The sequence below is a fragment of the Mya arenaria genome, chromosome 17 (genome assembly GCF_026914265.1).
Source record: "Mya arenaria isolate MELC-2E11 chromosome 17, ASM2691426v1".
NCBI classification, from domain to species: Eukaryota; Metazoa; Mollusca; class Bivalvia; order Myida; family Myidae; genus Mya; species Mya arenaria.
This window is the reverse complement of record NC_069138.1, coordinates 31,913,562-31,935,211: the sequence shown is the minus strand read 5'-3', so window position 1 is coordinate 31,935,211 and position 21,650 is coordinate 31,913,562. Positions and strand designations below refer to the sequence as shown.

At 33.7% G+C, this 21,650-nt stretch overlaps 1 protein-coding gene across 1 annotated transcript in view; it reads right to left on the bottom strand.

Moving 5' to 3' along the window:
* LOC128223386 (GTPase-activating Rap/Ran-GAP domain-like protein 3) overlaps positions 1-21,650 on the bottom strand; it is a 131,201-nt gene that overhangs the window by 48,480 nt on the left and 61,071 nt on the right. Inside the window, exons 7-10 of the mRNA XM_052932667.1 lie at positions 18,979-19,054; positions 18,645-18,743; positions 18,252-18,355; positions 17,037-17,148 (exon numbers count right to left, since the gene is read on the bottom strand). Coding sequence (XP_052788627.1) covers positions 17,037-17,148; positions 18,252-18,355; positions 18,645-18,743; positions 18,979-19,054 — 391 coding nt within the window. The remainder of the gene's footprint in view (positions 1-17,036; positions 17,149-18,251; positions 18,356-18,644; positions 18,744-18,978; positions 19,055-21,650) is intronic.

Sequence of the window (21,650 nt, the reverse complement as noted above, 5' to 3'; positions counted from 1 at the left end):
GCCATTATTTTGTATATTTATAGATTAAAACCTACCAATGTACGTGTTTGTAAAACAATAGTAGTTTCTTAAACTACACCACTGGCTTGTCCTTCCTTATTGACATAAATCAAAAAATGAATGGAAAATCAAACATGAACTTCATATTATCGATATTAACTAGGACGTGTTTTATTGTCATATCTTGTATTATTTTAAAGGAAATTAAAAATTTCAACTCATATTCATTGCTACGAATTGTGCTAAGAAAACGTTCATGACGAGAATAAAATAGATATAAGTGCATCGAGGTTCGCGTCCCATTAAATAATTTCCCAAAAAGGCTCGCAGTAAAAAATAGTTTCCTAAACCAAGCACACTTGTGACTGTGGGCCTAAAGGATAAAAACTACAAACATATGAATGTTATATCGAAAGTGATTGTGTAAAATGTATTTTAATTATCCACATACCATTAACATAACTTCAATATACTCATTGAAATGAACTAATTGGACGTAGGCGATAGTATTATTTGAAGATCCGTTTAGGTTTAACAGTGTTTACGTCTATTCACATTTCTCAACCAATTAGAACCTAGATTAAAATACCGATCACCAGCTATGTATGAGATAAACGTCAATGTGCAACCTCCATTATATCTTATATTGCACGCACAGTTATTCATTATCAATTCTTAAGTTCCGCTGTTCTATGATATCATTTCAAAACTCGACAATTAGATCGCTTTTACGTCATTGATTCATTGATCGGATGGTAACGGACATTTACCAGAAATGTCAAATAACATGAGCTCTAATAAAGGATCAATTACGATCTTCTTGCATTAGCAGGGAACCGGACAAAACATCCCATGGGCAAAGACATCCAATGTTAATTTTGACCAGGTGGACAAAACCTCCCACATTATTATAAGCTTGTGGACAAAACATCCCACATCATGATAAGTTTGTAGACAAAACATCCCACATCATGATAAGCTTGTGGACAAAACATCCCACATCATGATAAGCTTGTGGACAAAACATCCCACATCATGATAAGCTTGTGGACAAAACATCCCACATCATGATAAGCTTGTGGACAAAACATCCCACATCATGATAAGCTTGTAGACAAAACATCCCACATCATGATAAGCTTGTGGACAAAACATCCCACATCATGATAAGCTTGTGGACAAAACATCCCACATCATGATAAGCTTGTAGACAAAACATCCCATGGGCAAAGACATCCAATGTTAATTTTGACCAGGTGGACAAAACCTCCCACATTATTATAAGCTTGTGGACAAAACATCCCACATCATGATAAGCTTGTAGACAAAACATCCCACATCATGATAAACTTGTAGACAAAACATCCCACATCATGATAAGCTTGTGGACAAAACATCCCACATCATGATAAGCTTGTGGACAAAACATCCCACATCATGATAAGCTTGTGGACAAAACATCCCACATCATGATAAGCTTGTGGACAAAACATCCCACATCATGATAAGCTTGTGGACAAAACATCCCACATCATGATAAGCTTGTAGACAAAACATCCCACATCATGATAAGCTTGTAGACAAAACATCCCACATCATGATAAGCTTGTGGACAAAACATCCCACATCATGATAAGCTTGTGGACAAAACATCCCACATCATGATAAGCTTATGGACAAAACATCCCACATCATGATAAGCTTGTGGACAAAACATCCCACATCATAATAAGCTTGTGGACAAAACATCCCACATCATGATGATAAGCTTGTAGACAAAACATTACATTCTTGACATTAGATCCCATAAATGTTTGTCAGGATGGACTTCCACTTTATTATAAGCTTATGGACAAAACATTTCACATCATCATTATAAGCTTGTAGACAAAACATTACATCCTTGACAATAGATCCCATAAATGTTTGTCAGGATGGACTCCCACTTTATTATAAGCTTGTGGACAAAACATTCCACATCATCATGATAAGCTTGTAGACAAAACATTACATCCTTGACATTAGATCCCATAAATGTTTGTCAGGATGGACTCCCACTTTATCATAAGCTTATGGACAAAACATCCCACAACATGATGATAAGCTTGTAGACAAAACATTACATCCTTGACATTAGATCCCATAAATGTTTGTCAAGATGGACACAAATTTATCATCACATCAAAGGTGTTTTCACAAGTTATCAACTTACGTCTAAAAAATAAATGATTGTTACCTAACTGTTAGAGGGCGTTGAGTGTCAAAAGGATCTGGGATGTTTATCCGTCATGTCCAAATGATCTGGTATGTTTAGTCAACCTTGTCAAAAAGATTTCGGTGGGTTTGTTCACCTAGGCAAAAGTGACATGGGAGGTTTTGTCAATGGGAAGTATCGTCCTATATTTGTATTGATATTATCAACCTTTAATGATTCTTTATACACGACAATGTTGCCAGCAAAATACTGACATTTTTTTTTTAAATCCACAAAGAAAAATACAAAATATTGACTTTTCTCTATCACGCAATCACATTGTACTAGGACAAAGCAATACACGGCATAGTGTGTTAAGAGGATACGAAACTCCTCCAATGAAACATGAATTAAATACATATATTCTAAAGGTCAGGGATTGTAATTTCAAAAGCAATTAGAAAGTTGAATATCTACCTTTTTCTGCTTTATTCTTTTGGCAGAAAGATTTATGCCTAGGGTATATTCATTAGTTAATCCATGAAAATTTAAGTCTAAAAAGAATTAAACACCAGTTTGTTGCGTAAGTCTTTAGTATAAACTATAACATTTAAAAAAAAATGCAGTTCTGTAATACGGCCAAGGGTATTGTACGGACAAACTTGTGTTAGCTTTACAATAATTGACCGGCTTGGTGGACTGGTACGGATATGTCGTCGTTTAGCGCATTCAGATATGACCGGAAAAGAGGCTGACTGAGCTCGCATTAATGACACTTCACAGTCCATCAATATTGATCAAGCTGAGGGTTTTATCGCTGACGTGAGCGTTAATGGACACAAGAGAAGTCGCAATGGCCAGACAGCGGGGAATCTCCAGCAAAATGAATCTCCGAGTCTGAATTATATTTGATGTCATTGTATATAGATAAATTGTATAGCTATAGACTTACGAATTTTATTGCTAGGTTAAGATGGTCCTCTAATATGTTAAATGTTAAAAGAGGCAGATATGTTAATATGGAAAGAAATTAACATAAATGTGTTTGATGTTTTCGTAATGATATTGAAGACGAATATCACTTTTTTATCACGGTTTGTCCGCAATATAATAATATTAGGAAAACATACATAAATAAATTTTACTATGCAAGACCAAATATGTTTAATTTATTCAATTATTACACTCTAAGAATACTGCATGTCTACGGAAACTAGCTTTGTATTACAAACATGCTTTTAAGCTACGATATAACGCTTTGAATAATAATACTTAAATTTTATTGCTTTTAAAATGTTGAAACCATTGATGTCTTTATATATGTTTATGCACTCTCGCATTTATTAATTATTGCCATGCCATGTGTTATGTTATTGTAATAACGATGAACTGTATATATTCAAGTTAACAATACATGTTCTGTTATGTTCTGTTTGATAACAAAAATGGCCTAACAGACCAAGCCGTGTTTCGTCATTTTCTAAACGCCTTTCAAATGTACATGCTTTACACTGAACGGTTTCTTTGTAACAATCTTATGACCGTATTTAAATGAAGTGGTATTTTATTTCGAACTATTTTAAACTGACTCATAAATTCTTTTAACATGTCATGTCCAAAGGTAGACCGCAGGATACCTGATTTCGATGTGCGGTACAAAGGTCTGAGGGCCTTTACTCTTCTTCTCTATGCATTGTCGAAATACATTTGGAACACATAATGCATACGACAGGCTGATTGAATAAGGTGTAATCTGTTTATAAAAAAACACACACCTATAAATCAACAGACGACAACTTAAACCAGAATAAGATATCATTAGTGTACATCATGTGGTATGGATACGCATTGTGCATTAGTTTAATGTGACTGGTTCACATTATATGTGCTAACAAAGCTATTATTTACAGTGAGCGTAACGTTCTTAGAAAAAAACACACCGAATGAACATTCATCATGATATAAAGAATCCCATGTATTTTATGTTTTCACTTCTTGAATGTAAGTAACTCTGTATCATAAGTTGAATTGTATCAATATGTCCATTCAGATAAACACGCTGTTAAAGCTTTATTACCCACTTTGTATAGGAGAGGTGCCGACGAAAGATGAAAAAAGCAAACTATTTTGAAATGAACGATTTTGTATTTACAAAGAATAGATGGCTTATACAATTTATAAAACTATTTTATATAATTGGCTGTCTTATTCAAAATACAAACTTGATGATTCCGCAGACGGAAATGGTAAACGATAGTAAATCGAAATTGGTCAAACTTTGTTCAGGTAAATTAGAAGTTTATGCTACCAAATTATTTAGACATATCTCGATCGTCAATAAATGATTTAAAAAAAATGATAATAAGAAGAAGAGTAACTCTGTATCATAAGTTGAATTGTATCAATATGTCCATTCAGATAAACACGCTGTTAAAGCTTTATTACCCACTTTGTATAGGAGAGGTGCCGACGAAAGATGAAAAAAAGCAAACTATTTTGAAATGAACGATTTTGTATTTACAAAGAATAGATGGCTTATACAATTTATAAAACTATTTTATATAATTGGCTGTCTTATTCAAAATACAAACTTGATGATTCCGCAGACGGAAATGGTAAACGATAGTAAATCGAAATTGGTCAAACTTTGTTCAGGTAAATTAGAAGTTTATGCTACCAAATTATTTAGACATATCTCGATCGTCAATAAATGATTTAAAAAAAATGATAATAAGAAGAAGATTAAAGTATCTTGCATGACCGCTCGTGTAAGATTTTAAGTATCTTCCAAGGCCAAAAGTGGAAGATAGGTTCAACCCAACCCGAACGGAGGACATTTTGCGGAAACTAGGCTTACCGAGTTTCCGTAGAACACCCTGCGCAAGAGTTGGGATGAACCTACATGTTTCTTACACGAGCGGCTGTGGTTGATGCCTTTTACCCTCCTGAATTAAACAAAAATAAAGTTAAGATGTATTTTTTTTTCGCTGAAACTCTTTTGTTGGTAGTGAAAATAATTCGCATATAGATATTTGATAATGTGCGGGTGTCATATAAATGCGCGCAGTGATTAAAATATTAAAATCGTTCTGAGGAGATTGCAGCATTATTTTGTGAATGCATCGTGAACTGATTTTAGTGCCATTTGAAGGAGATATGATTCATTTGGATTGTGAAATTTGCCACAAGACAAGGTTTCCATGATGCCAAATACGACGGTCTTCAAGAAGTGAGGTAATTGCGTGATAACAGTAACAAGTAGTTTTATACGGGTACTTTTTATCTTTGCCTGTGGGGAAGATAAGAATTTCAAAAATGGCCAAATATTTGGATCTACTTATCTGGGGTGGGAGAAAATATGTTCTCAACATGGAAACTTGTATAGATGTGTTATTCATCATTATATAAGTAGCATTGCGTGAAAGTTAAAATCGTGCAACAAGGCATTATATCATATATATTTAGTATCACAGTTTGTATTGCATTCACACGTTGAACCTGGTTTCAGCTATAGTCCTAAAATTAATCATAAAGCTGTTGAATGGAGGAAATATCTGAATAAGGTTCTGTTAAAATATCATGGCACACTATTGTTGCTCAAACTATCTTCACGGTATTGTCAAAGGGACAATTCATTCCATGAATCGAACCATTGTCCTTCATTAACTATTCCCAGACACACGCGGTGATATGGTTCTAAAGTGATATTCAAATAAGTTAAGAACTAGGTTGTGGTTGAAAAAGAATTCAAGAGAAAACTTGAAGCAAAATCACTAATATCCTACTTTTAAGAGAATGGCAAACTTAATATTTGAAACACGTGAACTAATGATCAATAATTTGAAAGCATTTGCAGAAGTCTGCGCATGCAGGAAAAATTCAATTAAAGGAAATGATGACTTGCCTCGTTAGCAAAGAAAAATCCCTCAGAACTTGTTAATTTGTCATTTTTTGTTTTTGTTATGTTTTGTAATCATCGTTTTCAAATTCAAGGCTACAAGAATAGAAAAGAACAAAGACAATTGTTATGGTACGAATCATGGACACTTTCAATTAGATAACAGGAGACATAGTTTTGCTACAAGCAGTATTATGGGAACAGACAGCAGTGCAAATGAAGCAAAAACCCAAAAACACCTGCTAAAACAGAACACCAGATTGCCTTCTTTAACTGTCAACGCCATTTTGCCCTCGAATTATTCATACTACAACTAAAAACAATAACGTAACAAGAGCCGTCGTAAGACAGCGGGCTCGACTACGCCGCTTTGACTTAGAATACAATAACGATGTAATAATACCATGTTTGGTCTCTTTATGTCAAACCTAACTAAAATCATTCGATACATAAGGTGACTTTGATGCTGCTCTCCAACTAGCCCGCCCAAACAATGACGCAAGTCATTCAAATAACTTGATTTCCCATTATGAAAATGTGGTTAAGAGTATACAAATATGCCTTTCAAAGGAAATGAAAAAATAAAAAAATTCAAGGGCCATAATTTGTATTTTGGCTTAAAACGGAGTTATGTTTCTTGTTGTAAGATGGTCGTAAATAATTTTGAATTTTATTTAGTGCATTTGATGAACGTTATAGAAGTTGTTCTTTTTTATTTTAAATCCCAACTTGCCCATTACTTTTACTTGCCTAAAAATTTAACCTAAGTCAATCAGGGGCCATAACTTGTATTAATGATATGGAGGTATGTAACCTCATTTGGTGATGGTCCTGAACAATTGTGTGAAGTATTAAGTCAATTGAATGAAGGGTATAGAAGTTATTAAACAATATCCGCACCTGCCTAAAACTTTAACCTAAGTTCCATAGTCAATCAGGGGCCATAATTTGTATAAAAGATATTATGGAGTTATCTAACCTCATTATGTGATGGCTCTGAACAACTGTGTAAAGTATTAAGTCAATGGAATTAATGGTATTGGAGTTTTAAGTGAAATCCCAACTTGCCCTAAAACTTTAACCTGCCCTAAAACTTTAACCTAAGTCAATCAGGGCTCATAACCTGTATTTAGTATAATATGGAGTTATGTAACCTCATTGTGTGATGGTCCTTAACAACTGTGTGAAGTATTTAGTCGTTTGAACAAAGGATATAGAAGTTATTAATAAATATTCCAACTTGCCCAAAAACTTTAACCTAAGTTCCTTAGTCAAACAGGGGCCATAATCTGTGTAAAGAATAATATGGAGTTATCTTACCTCATCATGTGATGGCCCTGAACAACTGTGTGAAGTATTAAGTCAATTGAATGTAGAGTATTGGACTTATAAGTGGAAATCCCAACTTGCCCTAAAACTCTAACCGGACGCCGACGCCGACGTCGACGCTGTGGCGAGTAGTATAGCCCACCTTTTCTTCGAATAGTCGAGCTAAAAAAGCGTTGTTATTTTTGTACATTATACAAGCCAATCATTCAGAATTGCAATGAGAAGGCTAAGCATGTTTGTGATAAAATACCAAAAAGTAATTGTTTTTTATATTTCTCCTTTGTTTCGGCTTGTCTGAAATAATCGGAAACCTGATATCATATATCATGTTTTGTCTATTATTAATTACTATTTATATAAAAAAAATTTCAGTGTCAAAACAGAATAATGGGCGAACCGAAAAATGACTTTCAGCCGTGCAAATTGAATGATCAGGAACTTGAATGAGATATATTTGAAACTGTCTTGGGTCAGTTCCCTGGAGTATAACATATCAAGGCTAGCTTCTGTCGAACGGGAGCCAATTAAATTTATTTTTGAACTACAAATAGCATTGGTATGTCTTAATGATAAATTATGAACATTAATGGACCTCGTATTATTGATGTAAGTTACGATGTTTTGCATGTAATATCTTGTATCACGAAGGAAATTAAACCCAGACATAATTAATAATCCAAATCACTTCTAAGAATTCTGCTGAGATGGAATTATGATGAAAATAAAAGGGATACTTTTATATCAAGATATTTTCGTCTCATTAACCAATGATCTAAAATAGCTGTCTGCCAATCAATAGAAATCAAATCTAATATTTTTAAAGCAAGGACATTAGTGCTGGCAGACCTGAAGAACAACCAAAGAAAAGCAAATTGTTGGAATGCTATCAGCCACTTAATTAAGAACGTTTTAAACTATCCACATACCCTTAACATAACCTAAATATACTCATTTAAATGAACTAGTTGGACGAAGGCAATGACATAATTGGAATTCTGATCTGGTCTGAACGTACTTTTCGCATTTCTCAACAGCTTAAAGGGACTAGACACCAGATGATAGGATTGCAAGAAAAAAAGTCAAATGCTTTCATGAAATTGACATCGTTGTGTAAATCACATTGAATTTTACTTCCTGATGTATCACATCGCTTACGACACATGAATCTTTCGCAGTTTTTGCGCAGTTATCAAAATCGAAATGTATTGGGGATGTCTACCACGTAAATTACAGTAAGTTTAAAAATAGAGTCGGTATATTTATCTGTACTCATGAACAGATATAATTTAAACCGGGAAACCATTATGCTCTTGTTTTAAACAGGGAAACACAGATGAAACAGCAACAGCGTTTATTATTGTAAAAATATATGTACTATTGGCATCCTACTTGCTCGCATTGACAATTCTAGAAAATACTGACTTTGCCGATTTTTGGACCTTTTGATGTTAAATCCATTTAAAACCTACATCAGAAGAACCATCACCAGCTATGTATGAGATAAACGTCAATGTGCAACCTCAGTTAAAGCTTATACTACACGCACAGTTATTCGTGATCGCTCTTTAATTTCCGCTATTCAATGATATCATGTTTACACTCGACAATTTAGTCGCTCGCACGTCATTGATTCATTGATTACGAAACCAAAACATTGGAAATTAACAGACATTTGCCTGAAATCAGCTATTTTGCCACTGATCAAGATGTGCTCGCAGTTGGTATGCACGTCCTTGAAATGATTGTCAATCACAATACAAACATTCATAACTTAACCACAATGTTACAGACAAAATAAAACCATTTCCTGAAAGATCTTTCGTAAACAGTTTTTAGGTTGTGCGGTCTCCAGACTTTAGTACAGCAAATAGAAATCAGGTATCGTGAGATCTCCTTTTTTATCATGATGTGTTAAAAGATTTGATGTGGTAGGGTTGCGAAATTGGACAGATGGTGTTATGCGGTTTAAAAAAGTGCTAATGGAAAGGCCATTTTATTTCAAATATGTTTATAGGATTGCGACGTCAATGTGAATTTGACAAATATTCGAAGAATCTTAATACAATCTCGGTTGGGAACGAAAGGGTGCGAATGGTTATAGAAAAATACGAAGAAAAAAGAATGTGGTGCCTAAAAGACAATACCTTCCCTTAATAGTCAAACGTCCTGAGCGGATATCGGGCTCGATTTTATTAACTTTACACTAGCAATTACCTAGCGAGATTGATAACACTGGCTATAAATCCTTATACTACTACGCGATCTTTTTGTAGCCTTGTTAAACCAAATGTAAAGAATTTGCTCATGGTAGACCGTCCATTTACGTCCGAGGTTGTTTTTGTAGGAGAATAGATTAGGTGCTTCAAGTGTTTGTGAAGAAAACGCTTGTAATTTGAGGGTAGCGATCTCCTTCAAAGTTACATGAACTACTTCAATCATACTTATAACACGGCGTGAAATAATAATTATCTTTAGGACGTACCTTCCCAGCTTTATATACGACGAAAAACTGGAGCATTTTTATACTGAAAAGCCTGTTATTGACCGGATTGATGGCTTAGTACAGTTATGTTGTCATTTAGCGTATTCAGAATTGACCGGAAAAGAGATTGTCTGACCGCTTATCAAAGACACTTCAGTATTGATCAAGCTTACGCTTTTATCGGTGCTGTAAGAGCTAATATACAAAAGAGATGACACACTGGTCAGACAGCGGGGAATGTCCAGCAAATTGCATCTGCAATTTATATTTGATAACAATAAATGCCAAAATGTCTGGCTGTCTTTCGGAATTTCCTACTCGCCATACAAATTTAAAATGTTCAAATAGTGCGTCTTCCTTTACAGTTTAAAATTGTTTTAGGCAACCCGATAAAAAAGCAATGCCATTTATTTTCAATCGACTTCTTACACTAAATTGATAAGCTGTATTTTAAATGGAAGTGTTATTCCGATACATCGTAGCATATAAATTTTGAACACATGATTGATTTAACAGGCTGGTTGAATAATTTGTACTCTAGTTTATATTTTTATAAAACGCAAACTTATAAATCAACAGATGACAATTTCAACATGAATAGGATAGCATTAACTGTACATTCTCTGGTATAGAAACACAATGAGCATTAGTTTAATGTGACTGGTTCACATTCTATGTGCTAACAAAACCATTATTTACAATAAGCATTCTTAGAAAAAAACAACATCAAATTTACATTCACCATCATATGTAGAATCCTATGTCTCTCAACTTTCACTAATGGACTGTAACTCTGTATCATAAGTGAACTTGTACGAGTGTATCCATACATATAAACTAGCTCTCGGTATATAATATTGATGCTTTTAAAGCTTTATCAGAAATTTTACTTAGATAGATGAATTAAAAGCGGGTATAACGTTCTAATTCAAACAAATCGAATTTTGAAATTAACGACTTTGTATTGACAAGGACCAGATTACAACATATGAATTGCCCGAGTAATCATTTCATTTGACTGATTCAAAATACAAAAGTGGTTATTCCCGAACGGAAATGGTCAATGACAGTTACTGGAAATTGGTCAAACTTTGTTGAGGTAGATAATAATGTTACTTAAGTAATTCGACATAACTCGATAATTAAAGTGACACTCCTATTCAAAATCAATACATACACATATATACCAAACATCAATTTTGAATGATAAACCTTTAACTGCTTACTTTATAATGCACTTATGGAAAATATCAATTATTGATAAGAAAATTGTAACCGTGTATTTAATAGCAGAAAGCGCAAAAATAAAAAAAAGATTGGTGAATGCTAAAAGAATATACTGTGATCTACTATAGTCTCATTAGGTAGAAATGCCGTGATTTATTCGCATTTCTTTCAAATTAAACTCGGTATCCTTCATAAGAAACCATTGTTTTCGACATGTATTTATCCTTTTGGAATTTAATACAATATTAATAAAAGAAGAAGATTATAAGTATCTTCCATGGCCGAGAGTGCAAGATAGGTTCATTCCGACCCAAGCTTAGGGTGTTTAGCGGAAACGAGGTTTACCGAGTTTCCGCAAAACACCGTGCGCGAGGGTCGGGATGAACCTATCTTACACGAGCGGCTATGGTAGATGCCCTTTCTCCCACCTCAGTTAAACAAAATTAAGCAAAAATGTATTTTTTGCTGAAACTCTTTTGTGCTTAGTGAAAATAATTGCGTATGGATATGCGATAAATCGTGGTTGTCATAGATATGCGCGCAGTGATTCAGATTATGTTAATAGTCAGATCGGTCTTTAAATAGTTCTAAGAAGAGTGAAGCATTATTTCTTGAAAGGTGCGTGAAAACTGTTTTATGGTGACATTTAAAGCGAGAAATACTTAATACGTGTTATAAATATTGCCATAAGACAAGATTTCCATGATGCTACAGACGACAGCCTTCAACAAGGGAGGTAATTACAATGTGGTGACCATTAAAAAGTAGTTCCATACGGGCATTTTATCTTCGCCCGTGGGCAAGATAAGAATTTCTAGCATGGTTAAATTATTGTATCTACTTCTCTGAGGTGGGAGAAAATATGTTCTCAACATGGAAACCTGTACATATGTTTTATAAATCATTGTGTTACTTGAATTGCGTGTAAGTAATAACCGTTGTACAACGCATTAAAATTATCTAGTATCACAGTTCGTATTGCTTGCACATATTGAAACTAGAAACCTGAAATTTATCACAAAGCTGTTGAATGGCGAAACAGAATATATTCACGGTATTGTCAAAGGGACAATTTATTCCATGTAATGGAACATTGTCATTCATTTACTATTCACAGACACATATTTCTAATGTGATTGTCAAATAAGTAAAGAACTAGGTTGTGGTCGATAGAGAATTCAAGAGAAAACTTGAAGCAAAAACAGTCAATTCCTACTTTTAAGAGAATGGCGAACTTAATATTTGAAACACGTGAAATGATCAATAATTTGGAACCATTCGAGGACGTCAGCGCATGCAGGGAAAATTCAATTAAGAAAATGTTGGCTTGCCTCGTTAGCAAAGAAAAATGCCTTAGAACTCTGTTAATTTGTCATTTTTTTTTGTTATTGTTGCGTTTGGTTTTTGTAGTTTTTAAATTCAAGGTTTCAAGAATAGAGAATGGCAAAGACAATAGTTGAGGTACGAATCATGGACACCTTCTATAAATAAGATAACAGGATACACCTGTCAGTTACAAGCAGCGCTATCTGAGCAGGCAGGAGGGCAAATAAATAAAAAAAAACACACACACAAGGGCCCGTATTTACAAAGCTTCTTAGTGAACATGTTTAACGCAGTGATGATTTAGGATCGTTTTTTAATTCTGCTTTTTTGCTTATTTTCATATTTTGGTAGTAAACAGTGTTACTTTCCTTTCAAATCACCTTAGAATATAAGCAATTTGTCACTAATTTGAATTTTTTTACTAAGATTCTTTAGAAACACAGCCCCTGTTTAAACCGAAAAATACTATATTGCCTTCATTTACTATCAAAACGATTTTGCCCTCGAACTATTCATACTACTATTAACAACAAGTACTTAAAACAACAAAGTTTAATCACCTTAGTGCTTATACCAAGTTAAATCATTCAGAAGTCCCATGTCAAGCCTAGGTATGTGTGTGTTAAAATACTAAAAAGTAAAACGTTGTATTTATTTCGCATATGTTTCGGTTTGGTGCAAATAAACGGAAACCTGATATCCTATTATATCTTTGTCTTTTATTGATAACAATTAATAGTATAATTTTTCTTCATTGTCTAAACATATAAAGGCCGAATTGAATATGACTTTCAGTCGTGCTTATTTGAATATCTGCGGTTCGTGTCCTTGATTAAAACCTATCAATGTACGCTTGAGTCGAACGGCAGTCAATGGAATTATTTCTTTAACTTCAAGTAGGATTGACCTTTCTTAATGATAAACCGCACAATTTAAACATTAATGAATTCCCTAAAATAAATGTAAATTACGACGTTTAACATGAAATATCTCAGGAAATTAAGACAAAACGTAATTCATAATCCAAATCACTTCAAAGAATTCTTGAAGAGATGAACTTATGACGAGAATAAAAGTGATATTATCTTATCAAGATATTTTCGTCTCATTAACGAATGATCTAAAATAACTGCCTGCCAATCAATATAAATCAAATCTAATATTCTTAAAAAAATAACTTTTGTGCTGGCAAACCTGAAGAACAATCAAAGAAAAGCAAAATGTTGGAATGTTATGAGGAAAGTAATTGAGAAAAATATATATTTAATTATCCACATACCTCTAACGAAACTTGAATATACTCATTAAAATAGAATGGAACATAACATCAATATACTCATTGAAATAGAATGGGACATAACATCAATATACTCGTTAAAATAGAATGGGACATAACATCAATATACTCGTTAAAAATAGAATGGGACATAACATCAATATACTCATTAAAATAGAATGGGACATAACATCAATATACTCATTAAAATAGAATGGGACATAACATCAATATACTCATTAAAATAGAATGGGACATAACATCAATATACTCGTTAAAATTGAATGGGACATAACATCAATATACTCGTTAAAATAGAATGGGACATAACATCAATATACTCATTAAAATAGAATGGGACATAACATCAATATACTCATTAAAATAGAATGGGACATAACATCAATATACTCATTAAAATAGAATGGGACATAACATCAATATACTCGTTAAAATAGAATGGGACATAACATCAATATACTCGTTAAAATAGAATGGGACATAACATCAATATACTCATTAAAATAGAATGGGACATAACATCAATATACTCATTAAAATAGAATGGGACATAACATCAATATACTCATTAAAATAGAATGGGACATAACATCAATATACTCATCGAAATAGAATGGGATATAACATCAATATACTCATCGAAATAGAATGGGACATAACATCAATATACTCATTAAAATAGAATGGGACATAACATCAATATACTCATTAAAATAGAATGGGACATAACATCAATATACTCATTAAAATAGAATGGGACATAACATCAATATACTCATTAAAATAGAATGGGACATAACATCAATATACTCATTAAAATAGAATGGGACATAACATCAATATACTCATTAAAATAGAATGGGACATAACATCAATATACTCATTAAAATAGAATGGGACATAACATCAATATACTCATTAAAATAGAATGGGACATAACAATAATATACTCATTAAAATAGAATGGGACATAACATCAATATACTCATTAAAATAGAATGGGACATAACATCAATATACTCATTAAAATAGAATGGGACATAACATCAATATACTCATTAAAATAGAATGGGACATAACATCAATATACTCGTTAGAATAGAATGGGACATAACATCAATATACTCATTAAAATAGAATGGGACATAACATCAATATACTCATTAAAATAGAATGGGACATAACATCAATATACTCATTAAAATAGAATGGGACATAACATCAATATACTCATTAAAATAGAATGGGACATAACATCAATATACTCATTAAAATAGAATGGGACATAACATCAATATACTCATTAAAAGGAACTAATTGGACGTGGGTTGTAGTAGAAGTGATGATCTATTTTGGTTTGAACTTCTTTTCTTCTTTTCACATATCCCAACAGCTCTAAATCAAGAGCAAAAGATCAATCGCCAGCTACGTATGAGATAAACGTGAATGTGCAAACTCCATTAAAGCTTATTTTGCACGCACAGTTATTCATGATCAATTCTTAATTTCCGCTATTCAATGATATCATGTTAACACTCGACAATTTAGTCGCTCGCGCGTCATTGATTCATTGATTACGAAACCAAAACATTGGAAATTAACAGACATTTGCCTGACATCAGCTATTTTGTCACTGATCAATTGAGATGTGCTCGCAGCTCGCATTGGTATGCGTGTCCTTGAAATGATTGCCAGGTACAATACAAATATTTCTTACTAAACTACAATGTTACAGACAAAATAAAACCATTTCCTGAACTAGTCTTCGTAAATGGGTTTTAGGTTGTGGGGCCTACAGACTTTAGTACAGCATATCGAAATTAGGTGTGGTGAAATCTACTTTTTGACTTGATGTATTAAAAGATTTAATGTGTTGGGGTTGCACAATTGGACGGGTGGTGCTTTTCGGTTTAATAAATAGCGAATGGAAAGACCTTTTTTTAAAGTACGTTAATGTGAATTGAAAGCCAGCCGAAGAATCTTAAATTATTTCGATGAGGAACCAAGAGGAACGGATATTTATAGATAATTATGGTTCCCTTACCTACAGCAATTAGTCAAAACGTCACCTGCCAATATCGGGTTTCAATTAAGTTACTTTACAATAGCAATAAACTCACGAGATTGAAGACAACGTTTATATATCCTAGTACTGCTACGCGATCTATTTGCAACCTTGTTAAATGTACAGAATTCGTTCATTGTATACCGTCTATATACATCCGAGGTTCTTTTCGAAGGGAAACTGACGTGTGTAAATGAAACGATTGCAATTTGAGGGAAGCGAATCTCCTTCAATGTAACATGAATTACTGGGTACATCAATTATACTTATTACCCGGCGTGAAATAATAATTATCTTAGAGACTCACCCTACAAGCTTTATGAAGGTCCAAATACTGAAGCGGTTTTACGCTAATAGCCTATTATTGACCGGATTGATGGCTTGGTACAGTTATGCTGTCATTTAGCGCATTTAGAAATGACCGGAAAAGAGATTGTACGACCGCTTATCAAAGACACCAGTATTGATCAAGCTTACGTTTTATCGGTGCCGTGAGATCTAATATACAAAAGAGAAGACGCACTGGCCAGATAGCAGGGAATGTCCAGTAAATTGCATCTGCAATTTATATTTGATTACAATAAATGCCCAAAAGACCACGCTGTTTTCCTGAATTTGCTTATCGCCATACAAACCTAAATGGTTTACGTAGAATTAAACCCTTTTAGGCAACATAATAATACAACAAATCCATATATGATCAGTCGACTTCATAGAATAAATTGATATAAGTAGAAGTGTTTTTTAATAAAATAAATAGAGCTTTAGATACAGATATTTTGCGAATTATGTGATATTTTTAAATAAGTCGGTCTTATCTCATCTAGGTTTTGTTTTATCTGATGTTGTGTTATCTTACCTAATTATATTATCTGAAGGAAACGTATAAAAAATGACTTATTATTATCCGATATAATCTATTTTCCCTAAAGGACAGGAATAAAAAGTGTCTTATATTTTAGCACACCTAATTATATCTCATCTTAAGAATATGTATAAAACGTGGGATTTTTCATCTTATCTGAAGGATATGTGTTAAATATATGGGGTTTTTTATCTTTTCTAATCTAATGTTATCTTATCTGAAGGATAAGTGTAAACTATGGGGTATGTTTACCTTATCTATTCTATTCAAATCTTATCTTTTCTAAAGGATACGTGTAAAATATTTTTTATATTTATCTTATCTTTTCTAATCTTATCTTAACTGAAGGATACGTGTAAAGCGTGTCTTCATCATCCCGGGTTTAAACGAAGGTATCGTTGTTGGGTCGCCATCCCAGAATATTATGTTTACAATGTCGTTGCCGATGTGCCTTTTCCTTTCCACCTGAAACCAAATGACAAGGTAATGAATACCATAAAGCTATCAAATGTATTTGATGATATAATGTTCTTCAATTTAAATTGGAATTTTCTTTTCATTTACACAATCGTTAAGAGTACACTTAGAAATATTATGTTGCAATTTAAACAGGATCAGTTACTCATCAAGACCATTCATTCATTTCAACCTAAGGATTATAAGTATCTTCCATGGCCGAGAGTGTAAGAACGGTTCATACCGACCCGAGAGTGTTTTGCGGAAACGAGGTTTACCGAGGCTCTTACACGAGCGGCTATGGTAGGTACTTTTTCTGCCACACTGGCGAAATACTTAATTAGTGTTCTAAATATTGCCTCAAGACAAGATTTCCATGATGCTACAGACGACTGTCTTCTACAAGGGGGGTAATTACAATGTGGTGACCATTAAAAAGGAGTTCCATACGGGCATTTTATCTTCGCCCGTGGGCAAGATTAGAATTTCTAGCATGGTTAAATTATTGGATCTTCTTATCTGAGGTGGGAGAAAATGATATTCTATGAGTAAAATACAATTTTAAAACTCAAATAATAAGAAGCGGCAATTTATCCTGCGTGCAATATGTGTTGTACTATTTACATTCGCCTAGACCTTAGTATAGATAAAACTTGACGTTCATATTGTTTAACACGCAACAAATTGTGACGTAATTGTTTAGTTCAAAGTTGCGCTCCGATTGGATAAGCGCGACGTCTTTTGACCAATGATATACGACGTTACAAATTTATTATTATTTTATATAAACGTATGTTGTCGGTTACATTTCTTTAAGAACAAATACCCAATTGCAGAATATACTGTTAATTTTTAATCGTGATGAATACTTATTTTAAATGTCAATATAAGTATTGATCGTATTATATCTTGCGATTATCCTGTATGCACGCAGTAGAAGAATTCCATTAAGCGCGCTTATAACTCATCAAGTCGGCATTTAATATGGTCATATCATTAAAATATGTGTTAGCATCTATACACCATCCCTTCAATGGTGCCAATACAAATAAAGGAACACAATTCAAACCTAGTGTGTGTTTCAACAGTAAAGTAGGAACACCACTTCATACCTGTTGTTTGTTTTCTGAGGAGTATGGCAGCATTGTGGACACATGGAACATGATTTCGTGACCCTCATACACTGTGTATATAGATTCTTTTCCCGTCGTGTTTGCTTCAAAGGAAAACATCAACGTCTGGTAATTAACTACGATCATTAATTTACAGTATGTTTAAAATTTAAAGACTGTTAGGGGTCATACCATGTCAATGACATACTTTAAGAAACACGCCGTATCTTGCAAACGTTTTATTTTCACGATTTATTGATTTTTTAACATTTATTTTACAAAATGAGTTTTCTTTCACAAAAGTCATATCTGTTTTAAAACAGTTATATTTCCTTTCTTAAAAGTTTAAATATTCTAGAAAAAAAACATTCTGATTTATTCAGATTCACTCACATTTAACATCTAAGCCAGCTTTGAACTTGTCCCATCCTTTTAATCTCACACGGTCGCCTAAAAGTTTTAAAAATCTCTCAAAGTGTTCGCTTCCCCGTTCTGGAAAAAATAAATAATCATAATTATGGTTACTTCCGAACGAAAATATACAAAAAAATAATTTGGCTATGAACATCTCGTAATCATGAATAAGTGAAAAGGCAGGGCAGTTTCATTGGTTTCACAAGGTACCAGAAGCCGGAATTGAACCGGGTCCGCATTTTTTATTACAAATTACTGCTGACAAAGCTGTTCATGATTACTGACTGGTACATTCAACAAGAAAGCGTATTACCGTTGCTGAGAAATTCGTCATCTGATGACTGTCCCTCCTTCGCGTAGATCACACCGAATTTGAAATTGATAGATCCCTGAAATAGAACACGAGCCACGTTTCAGACAGGCCATATTTCAGACAGGCTTCGTTTCAGACAGGCCATGTTTCAGACAGGCCATGTTTCAGACAGGCCACGTTTCAGACAGGCCACGTTTCAGACAGGCCATGTTTCAGACAGGCCGCGTTTCAGACAGGCCACGTTTCAGACAGGCCATGTTTCAGACAGGCCACGTTTCAGACAGGCCATGCATTCTGCGTGTCATATCAACGCCAGAACTCCTCATATTTACAGTATGGATAACAGATACACGATGGCTTTGTATGCGCTGAGAAAAATTGCGTATGCAAAAGGGGGAGTTATATCATTGATAATGTGTGTCATACATTTACGTGTTCTAATATTGTTCGTATAATTTAAGACACAAGCACATGAAGACATTACAATAATTGTAATCAATATAAATACATCTTTTTCTACCGTCTGTTTTTTAAGGTCGAATTAATGGCATTGCCTTGGCGACGCTGTTGTCGGCATCGTCGACTTCATGCAAAAGTATTGACCATAACTTTAACAATGTTCAATATAGTCATATAAAATCAAGTAATGAAACTGAAGTTAAACTTACTAACAACGCATCCGTAATGATTGATACCATCAGAGTCAAAGTATTATTGGTGTTAGCATTTTGTTTTGGCCAAGAAAATTCGAGGGTTTTGTTCAAATTTTCTGTTCAATAATTTTGAGTAAATCGATTCTGATCGAGCTCTTTTTTTCTGTAGATCGCCAAATTTAACTCTTACATATACGTATATCACTTCTTGTTACGTAAAATGCTTTTGAAAAGACAAAAACGTGATATCACAATACAGACGAACCCCGTTGGCTCGAACTCGCTTGGCTCGAATTCCTCGTTGGCTCAAACTGAATGTAAAGGACTGATTTATTAATATTGAAAGTAAGCATTTCCTCTTGGTTCGAATATTTCGAGGCTCGAGATATTTTCATCGGTTCATGAGAGTTCGAGCAAACGCGGTTTTGGCATTCAAGATATGGCTGTAGGTTCTGGCAAGATATTTTCTCGGAATCAACTGTTCTTTGAGTAAGAAATTAATGGTTTGAAATCAATTAATGTAACTGAAATAACACTGATCAACATCGCATTCGTAATTATAGATACTGTCAGTATTAGTAGCACTATTATGTCAAATGCGCTTAAGAGACAAAAACGCAATCACACAATACCATAAATAATTATGTTTTGCGTAAATCCCCTAAAATGCAATCACAGTAAATTCTGGCATGATGTTTTTGCGGAATCAACTTGTCTTTGGGTAAGTATTTAATGGATTGAAATCCCGCGAATTTATCTCGTTTTATATCAACACTGACGTCATCGCTACCTTTTATTGCACTTCATGGAGAGTGCATTAACCGTGTTGTGTACCGACATGAACTGTACATACTAAAATGCTATGGATTTGTCAACACCTAATGAATTTTCTCTGAGAATTACAATGTTTTAGAACTAAGCAGGACTTTATTTTGGAATGCCAGCAGTAATGTATTGCTTGCGTGATTCTAAATACAGTCGAAACTCGCTTACTCTGTTATCTCGATGTTTGGTTATGTTGAAGTTTTTTTTTTATATTTATCTGTTTATTTATACTGTTTATATCATTTCGGTTGTATCGAATGTTCGTTATCTCGAAGTATTTTAGAGGTTCCAACTACTTCGACATAGGGAGATTCGACTGTATAAGAATATAATAAACATTTAAGCATTAATTCACCATTTAAAAACAATTAAAACAAACATAAAATCTACTTATTTCGGAAATCTCTATTCATGCGACAATCGGTCTACGAGAACACATTAAACACCAATTCAGGCAATGCTATTACTTTATTATAGTTGAATGTTTCACTTTTGCCAAACGTTTCTTGTTTAATTGTAGCAATAAACAACAATTAAACAGAGACTCCAAAATTGTCGATGGAACAACCACCCACTAAAATGATAAAACGATATGAACAATGGTTCAGCTAAAATAATTCAATAAACAGCGGCGCTGTCGTCGAAGAATTATTTTCCAAAATTATATTTCAATGTTGCATTATGAGGTTGCATGAACATTAGCTAGTCTTAATCCTCCTGTTTTCTCGTGTTTCACAGGCCGATCCAATGTAATAACGCCAACTTTTCGTGATACAGCTAGTTTTACTGGTTTTGCATAGCCCTGTAGTTTTCTGTTTATTGTTTTAGTAATAGTTTGATGACATGAAGTAACATTTTAATGATTGAGAATGGGCTGAGTGATCGTAGCGAGCTTCAGGTCATCAAACTGTCTTAGAATACTACCTAATTGTAAACATAATGTCAAAACAAAATGTGACACAGGGAGTGTGTATCGGATGAGTGGCAGTAGGGGGGCCTTTAAACACCCACGAAAGTTGTCATTGGCTGTAAATGTAGGTTATTTCCTAAGTCAAGATTGAAACCAAAATGCAATGTTGCATTAAGGTGTCTAGGTACAATCCTTTATCTGAATCCCATATTAAAGCCTTTTTCAACTGTTGTGAACATTTCCGAGTGCTTAAGCCTATATTGTATGCATTACTGAAATGACGT